Source organism: Epinephelus moara, chromosome 21, assembly GCF_006386435.1.
Source record: "Epinephelus moara isolate mb chromosome 21, YSFRI_EMoa_1.0, whole genome shotgun sequence".
Taxonomy (NCBI): domain Eukaryota; kingdom Metazoa; phylum Chordata; class Actinopteri; order Perciformes; family Serranidae; genus Epinephelus; species Epinephelus moara.
Window position 1 is genome coordinate 23642641 of NC_065526.1, and position 8954 is coordinate 23651594.

Here is an 8954-nt window from a genome sequence, read left to right on the forward strand (position 1 = left end):
TATTACACCAAAGTATTTCATTATATGGGCTATGCAAAAACACATACTGTATTTACCAAAAGGTCAGATACACTTAAACAGACAGATTAATGTTCATATGTTATTTTCATAGAAATAGGAAAATTAAGTGTCAGTATAATAAAACAGTGTAAAGTGTGTTTTTTGAGCGGAGGGCTGCAGTCAGTGGTCCTCAACCAGGGGTCCAGGGACCCCCAAGAGTCCTTAAGGGAGTTTCAGGAGTTCCCCAGAAAAACGGGCAATAGTTTATTTTCATGTTTTAATTCACCATATAAATGAGTCCAGTGTGGGTAGGAGTAACAACAGTGACTACTCTGATTTGATTTATTTATTTTGAACATTTCAAAAAATTAAATAAAAAAGAAATATTGTAGAAAAAACCCTACAAAACAGAGACAAACGATAAATCATGAACAGACTTACAATGCGAAATATAAATTAACATTTCATGTCCAAAAAGGAGAAGGTAGACGCAACATGCTTGTCCAGCCCTACCCCCATCCCACTATACTAATCCATCACTAATCAAACTATTACATAAATACACTCTCCTCACCATTAATCAACCACACATTCACACCACTGCACTTCTTAATATCTGATAACCAATATTACCCCATTTATAAAACAAATACAAATACAAATTGAGAATGCCGACAACAGTTTCACCCTGAGTACGCTTTACATTCCCTTTAATCATCTCTGCCCCTTGTGGAGATACTGTCTTTGTACCTCTTTTAAAACTGTCTGATATCTTTACTTCATTTCATTTCTTCACCCAGTGTGTTCCACAAGATCACCCCACAAATTGATACACACACACACACACACACACACACACACACACACACACACACAGATACATACTTTTCAGAGTGGTGCAAAAACAACGTTTCAAATTTAGATACCTCTTAAGTTATACCCCCACTCTCTGTCCATTTTTTGTATGTTGCCAGGTAGGAAGTTACGTCTTGCTTGGTACATGACTTGAGCCCTTTTAAAATCCACCAGATCCATAAATTTCAGTTCATGTGACTTCAAAAACAGATTATTCCTCCACAGTTATTTCCTCACCTGGAGCTGACAACAATAGAAATATGGTCTTGATCACATCTAACAACCAAAATCGTTTAAACTGGAAGTCCCTGAAGGGAAACCTTATTAAATGTGATCATAAGTGCTATATCGTAGGCAACTGGACTTGCTTGTGTTTCTTGAAGACGTTTCACCTCTCTCCCAGAAGCTTCTTCAGTCCTAAATGGCTGGTACGGAGTTGCAGGCTCTAAACCCTGTGTGGGTGTTGACCCTTGCAGAGCTCTTAGTTTCGGAGTCGTTAACGTCACAATGTGAGTCATTGACCCACCTGGCCACCATGTGAGTCGTTAGGGTCAGGTGGGACCAGGGGTGAATGGGTGTGAAGTCGTCTGGGAAGGGATCCCAAGACAGCATTGTAGGTGGGTGATAAGTGGTGTCGTAGGCCATCCCCTCTGTTTAACTATGGTCGTTCCAGTTTGAAATATATGCGCCTCTTTCAAACCATCTTTCTTCCCTGGCAAAGATGTCCACGCTGCTGTCCTCAAAGGACTGTCCCTTCTCCTTTAGATGTAAGTGGATCATGAGTCTTGACCTGAGGAGCTGGCTCTCCTGTGTTGTGCCATGCGCTTGTGGAGTGGTTTGTTTAGTTTCGCCAATGTATAAATCTGTGCATTCCTGGCTGCACTGAACTGCATACACTACATTACTCTACTAATGTCTGGGTGTTCTGTCCTTTGGGTGGACAAGTTTCTGTCTCAGTGTGTTACCAGGTTTAAAGTCCACATGGATGTGGTGTTTGAGATTGTCAGATACTCCTGCGACATAAGGGCTGACAGTGACAATGTTTTTGTGTCCTTTCCTCTGTGTCTGCTCTGGGTCTTTTTGAGGTGTTTACAAAGGCCCAGGTTGGGTAGCCAACTGGCCTCATTAAATGTGTGTCTTTTACCTAATGTGTATCAATTCAGGGTAACATGAAAAAGGTTGAGAACCAGTGGCCAAATGTCTCAAGGACCCCAAATAAAACATAATAGTTAATATGTACACTCAGAAGCTTTCACTGACAATTGACCTGTCAGTACTCTACTGTATAAACTGTAAGGACATTTAAGTCATGTAGTATAAATGCTGCTATGAAAAGGGACAATGAGCATTCAGCAGTGTATGGTCAAGTGTACTGTGAAGTACTGTACTTACAGTAAACAAGTGGAAAGGCAGTGATAGAAGAAGTACTGAGATATTTTAGCAACACCACACAAAAGTACATTACAAGTTAAAGTCCTGCATTCAAAATCTTTCGTACTTGACCCTTAACCCACATACAGTAACGAAGCTTATGGTCATATTTGAAGCCCATCATGGGAAAATGCTCATGTTTTGTCAGGGCTGGTTCAGTAAACTTTTTTGTACATAACTTATCTGACCTCCTGCCCTTTCTCACCCGAGCGCAGCTTATCTATGTTGGTTTTCCGTGATAAAAAGCGGATAATAACACGGTGATGTTACACAAGGACATGGCATGTTTTGTAACTGCTGCACCCCTAACCTTTGCGCGTGTGTGTGAGATCATGAAACCTTAATTCGAGATCAAGAATACAGGCACATTTTTGCACACACAGTGATTGATACTTGAATGAAGATGATCATTTTTCATTAGATAAATACTGCTATTTGCCTCCTGGACACAGCTAAACTCACTGTTATCACTGTTATTCAACATTTAGGACTAAAAGCCAAATTTCATAAACACTTACACTTGATTAGCTATAAACTTAGCAAATGTCATGTCTCTATTTTCCGACTTGTACCTACTTGCCCTAATAATCCCCCAACAAACACGTCATACAACAAAACTTCACACAGAACTTCCTCAGCGTTTTATTTGCTTTGCCCCACATTGATTTGGTTCAGAATCAAAGTTTGGTAGCTCAGGGAAAGTTTAAACTGTTGCAACATCATGCGGTTATTGAACTGCATGAACAAATACTGAAGCGGGATAAATCTAACCTCTCCTGTTCTAAGAGGTAAGAGCTTTATTTTATTTTCTAATTTCTTTACATTTGAATCAGTGCAAGAATCAATGAATGTCATTAATCACTCAACGTGGTATTATGGTAATGTTTAAAGTCAGGAAAGAATGGTTTTGTGGGCTAGTGTTACTGAATCAAAGAGGTTTCTGACTCATGACAAAGCAAATGTGACTCTTGAGTTTCGGTTTGTTTTGACTTGCAGAGAAGATAAACTTCAGTGCATGTCACCATCAGAAAATAAATGAAAGAACTTCGGGATCTTTGGAACATTTTCAGTCTCTTTTAGCTGCTTGTTTTTACATTCGGATAAAAACATGCACACCTCATGTTTCCAGCCTCTGCGTGCCTAGAGTCTAGTAGTTCCTAAACAAGGGAGGGAGCCGTGAGAAAGAAGCACCTGTTTAACCCCCATGCTGATATTTGCCAGTCTCCCATTGGTCCAGCAGGGAGAGAAAATGAGCATAAATACTAACAGTGAGGCAGCAGGTGAGTGTGGTTTTCTCGCTCATTCAGGGAAAGCATGAAGTTGTTCATTCTGGTGGCTCTGTTCGGGCTCGGCCTCGCCCAGCACAACCCCCACACCAAGCATGGCAGGCAGGCCATCGTCCACCTGTTTGAGTGGCGCTGGGCGGACATCGCTGCAGAGTGTGAGCGCTTCTTGGGTCCAAATGGCTTTGGTGGAGTTCAGGTATGTATAGCTGAAGACAGCATAGTCTGCTAGTCTAGAGAAGCAGAATAGTCTCTTCTTTTTTTCTACTTTGAAGTAAGGTGTGTATAATCAGGCTGCATGTTGAAGATGCTCTAGGCACACAGGAGGCATATATTTGACAAAAACAATGTCAACATAGCTATAGACATTTGTTATATTATATCAAATGGATCACATAAGTAAAATCAGGTGATTCCAGCTACACATACATAGAAAAGTTGCTTCTTGCTTTGAATTTCACTGTTGTTTTCTTCAACCAGTTTCTGTGTATAAAGAATGGTTCATTTCAAACAATAAAACTTTCATTTAAAGCAATAAAGAAAACCAACATTAGCAGGAGGTTGAGCATATTTTTGTTAAGGCTGATATAAAATATGAAATAAGAAGACTAATGTTGCCTTATGGCCTGTTAGAAGGATTCGACAGCCTCTATCAGTCTCTTCCCCTTCATTGAAATTTAAAGGGCTACTCCAGTCATTTATTACTGCACTTCCATAAAGTTGGAGGACTCACAAGAGTAAAACTCTAGAAATGGAACCACCAGAAACAGACATATACTGAATTTTAGTATGGATCAAGCTCCAAAAAACTGCATTTCCCATAATGCTCCTCTGTAGTGTCATTTATCCAGCTGCAATCCATTGTACTCAGAATGCAAAATTAAATGTCTGAATTAAAAAAGTTTTTCAAGTCAGAATTCCAAGGCGGAAACTTGGGCAAGATCCAGCTAGATCGCCGACAAAGACACACCTGACGTCACAGCAACACAGCAGCACACGCAGTGAGCTGAGCAAAATGACATTTTCATCATTGATTTTACTTTTACATGTCGTGTTGTGAAAGTGCATTTCCGTTCAGTTATCTACATCTCCAGCCACAAAACGAATGCTCACAACAACTACCGGCTGCAGTGGTCCACACTATTACGCCCAGCACCCGTTTACACAATTTTGAGCTGTTGAGTTATTTTAATGAGCAAAGACAAGCAAAACAGTGGACTTATTCAATTCGCCATCTCTCTTTCCAAATGGTGCTGCGGTAACTGATGTAGGTCCACTGTAGATGCTTGAGAAGCTCAGAGAGTGTTGACATACCAACATCAGTTTGCTGCGGGCATCCATGTTTTCCTGAGCAAATGCTCTGGGACACATCTTAATTAGAAGATGGGAATACCGTGTCAGAAATATTGACTACTGACTTGCAATGGATTGCAGCATTAGCCCTCCCTGAAATAACCCTGATGATGTGATCTTGTTTTCACATGCTGAGTAGTTATCCGCATGATGATTAAACTGAAAGTCATGTGTACAATCGTTGGACTGTACAGCATGTTGTTGGTATTAGAACCCAATGTAACAGTGATCTTCTGTCTGCAGACAATTCCTAAAAGTGATAATTACTGTAATGTGTTTCTGTTGCTCAGATCTCCCCTCCAAATGAGCACATTGTGCTGAACAGTCCCTGGAGGCCCTGGTGGCAGAGATACCAACCAACCGGCTACAACCTGTGCTCCAGATCCGGCAATGAGAACGAGCTGAGGGACATGATCACCAGATGCAACAACGTCGGGGTAAACTACAGTGATTTACTCAAAGACATTAGGAACAATGCCCTCCTGCGTTTGACAGCACCTCGTAAATCTACAGCCTCGTATAAGACAACAAATTCTAAACAGATACATTGCATAACACTTGATGCTACATTCATCATAATCAAGCTGTTTAATAACAACAGGCACCTGGCATTTTAGAACACAAGAAATTTTGAACACTGTAATGAATTAATGCCTCTGTCTTAAGGAATTATCATTCACACTTAGACATTTAGCTGCTGATTTTATTTTTAGAGTGTTATATGCTTTGGTTCCTGGCCCACCAACATCACAGTGACTCAACAGTGAGCAGCGCAGCTTTGACATATTCCTGGAACCCGAGAATGAACTTAATATGCTATAGGAAAGAAGTGAAAGTGAAGGTGGATAGAAGAGAGGTGTTGATAAGTTGTGTTGCACCTACAATCCTGTATCTACCCATAGGTCAACATCTATGTGGACGCTGTCATCAACCACATGTGCGGTGCCGGTGGTGGAGAGGGTACCCACTCCTCATGCGGAGGCTGGTTCAGTGCTAACAGGAAGGACTTCCCCAGTATCCCCTTCACCCACTGGGACTTCAATGACCACAAATGCAGGACTGGCAGTGGCAATATTGAGAACTACGGTGATCCCAATCAGGTGATGAATGTTACTCAAAAACACTCAATTCAAGGACCCATAAAAGGAACCGTTCCTATCACAATAACTCATTCTAAACAAGAAGAATCATTACATTGCGATCTAAATGCATACTTACTGCTCCAGGTGCGTGACTGTCGTCTGGTTGGTCTGTTGGACCTCGCCCTGGAGAAAGAGTACGTCCGGGGCAAGGTGGCTGACTTCATGAACAAGCTGATTGACATGGGTGTGGCTGGATTCAGGGTGGATGCCTGCAAACACATGTGGCCCGGTGACCTGTCTGCCGTCTACGGTCGCCTGCACAACCTCAACACCAAGTGGTTCCCTGGTGGCGCCAGACCTTTCATCTTCCAGGAGGTAAGTTGTTTTGAAATGTTAATCTGAAGTTTACGTGATTTCCACAACTGTGTAACTGATAACGCAAAAAAAGCAGTCAGCAGAGCCGTGGGAAAATGAGCGCAGAAATCAAGATGACAAACACAAACATACACACCCTGGGAGCAGACGTTGATATCCAACAGCACATTACTAGTTGATGAGCGGCCGTAAAATACGGGTAATATTGGTGCTAAATTTTTAAAAGGGTAAAGCTGAAAGTGTTCAACTCAAATAGCAAAGGTAGTAAGCTGCCAAAACAGTCTCCAAAAATAAGTGTGCTCTGTCTTCACTTACAACATGAATGTTTAACAGCAGAAATATGGTCCTTGTTACTGTTGAGTAAAAAAAAATCTTACTCATTGAATTACTTTTTGTCATCCACAATATTTACTGATACAGTGCTGTTAATCCAAACCATATCTACTTTGAACAGTATGAATGATGTGGATTATGTGTTGATTTCCCCCTAGGTTATTGATTTGGGAGGTGAGCCCATCACATCTAAAGAGTACTTCCATCTGGGAAGGGTGACTGAGTTTAAATATGGTGCCAAACTGGGAACTATCTTCAGAAAATGGAATGGCGAGAAGCTGTCTTACACCAAGTACGTGCACATCTGTCCGTGTGCCTGAATTGTGATGTATTGGACATAATTTCGAACATTCTAAATGTGACAAAATGAATTGATTAGAACTGGTAGAACATTTTGTCCAAACTTGGATGTTTTAGAGGTGATCTCCTCATTAGTAAAATCATATAATTGTGTGCAGGACCTGGGGAGAGGGATGGGGTTTCATGCCCAACGGCAATGCTCTCGTCTTTGTTGACAACCACGACAACCAGAGAGGCCACGGTGCCGGTGGTGCATCCATTGTCACCTTCTGGGACTCCAGGCTCTACAAGATGGCTGTCGGCTACATGCTGGCCCACCCTTACGGAGTAGCCAGAGTGATGTCTAGCTTCCGCTGGAACCGAAACATTGTCAATGGAAAGGTAGATTCTTCATTAAGAATGATGATAAAATGCAAGTTAAAGTAAGTATTTGGAACTATTTTTGTTAAACTCATTGATCCATCATTATTTTGAAGGATCAGAATGACTGGATGGGCCCTCCCAGCCATGGTGATGGATCCACCAAGCCTGTTCCCATCAACCCTGATCAGACATGCGGAGACGGATGGGTGTGTGAGCACAGATGGCGTCAGATCAAGTGAGTCTTCAGAAAGACAAGAGACAGGAAACTGTTGACTGTACACACAGAGCATTCACTTCTGCTAGGTCATATGGATGTGTCAACTATGTACATTATGCTTTATGATTTTATTTTGTCCCATCTCCCTTTTAGGAACATGGTTATTTTCCGCAATGTGGTCAGTGGACAGCCTCACTCCAACTGGTGGGACAACCAGAGCAACCAGGTTGCCTTTGGCCGTGGTAATCGTGGATTCATTGTCTTCAACAATGATGACTGGTAAGGACTATGTACTCTGTACGGAGGCCCAGAGGGGCAAGTGACAAAAAACTTGGGGTGATGCATTCTCTGAGTCTGATTGAAACTGTTTTCTCTCCTGTGTTTATGACTTAAGAACAGATTAAAAAAAGGGTTGGCCAGGATAATCTTTCTGCACTCTGCACACACAATGCATGTGCCTTGTGTCTAGCGTGTATGAAGAAACATGAATGCTTTAAGTCCCAAATACAACATGGGGTAGTGGAACGCTTCAGCCTCCTGTGGCCAAAATAAGTACTACAACAACAAACACTTCCACCTTTTCCCACTTGACAAAAAGTAACCCAGAAAAATGATCCTGGAAAAAGTTCTTTCCCCACCTGTTCTCCATAAACACAGGGGAAAAAAACAATCAGTAAGCATCAGTAACACTGCAGTTTATTGTGGCATTGTGGTGGTTTTACAAACAGCATGTACCTTGTCTTCACCTTCAGGAACCTGGATGTGACCCTGAACACTGGCATGCCCGGTGGCACCTACTGCGACGTCATTTCTGGCCAGAAAGAAGGAAGCAGGTGCACTGGTAAGCAGATCCATGTCGGAGGTGATGGCCGCGCCCACTTCAAGATCAGCAACAGAGATGAGGACCCCTATGTTGCTATTCATGCTGAGTCCAAGCTGTAAAAACATCATGTACAACTTCAACAATAAATCTTATGTTCAGACTTGAATGATGAACTTGATTGTAATGAGCCAAATTATTTTTGCCATTGACTTTAAGTTTACTTTTAACTTGCAGATCAAAAGAAAGGAAAGCCATACATTTCACAATGCAATGAAAAAAAATTGCACTGTTACGTGTGTAAGCAAAACCAACTGGGATGTGACTTCTACATAACTACATTGAAGTTTCTCTTTGAACTGACTGCAGTATCACATACATAGAAAACACCAAGGGCTAAGAAGTTTTGGTAATTTACTATTGAACGTATAACCTTAACATCCCTCTACAGTAACTCCCTACTGAGTGAAAAAATATAAAAATTCAGCCTCTGCCATTGATGCATTCACACAGAGAAAGAACAAAAATAAACATCACAAATC

General features: G+C 41.5%; 1 protein-coding gene across 1 annotated transcript; it reads left to right on the plus strand.

Annotated features, from left to right (window-relative positions):
- Positions 1-2949: 2949 nt before the first annotated feature.
- On the plus strand, positions 2950-8588 carry LOC126382714 (alpha-amylase). The gene is made up of 10 exons (XM_050032756.1): positions 2950-3074; positions 3594-3768; positions 5213-5359; positions 5825-6022; positions 6149-6379; positions 6871-7004; positions 7171-7393; positions 7489-7610; positions 7746-7871; positions 8345-8588. Exons 2-10 carry the CDS (start codon positions 3601-3603, stop codon positions 8532-8534), a joined length of 1539 nt encoding a protein of 512 aa, XP_049888713.1. The 5' UTR covers positions 2950-3074; positions 3594-3600; the 3' UTR covers positions 8535-8588.
- Positions 8589-8954: the final 366 nt, after the last annotated feature.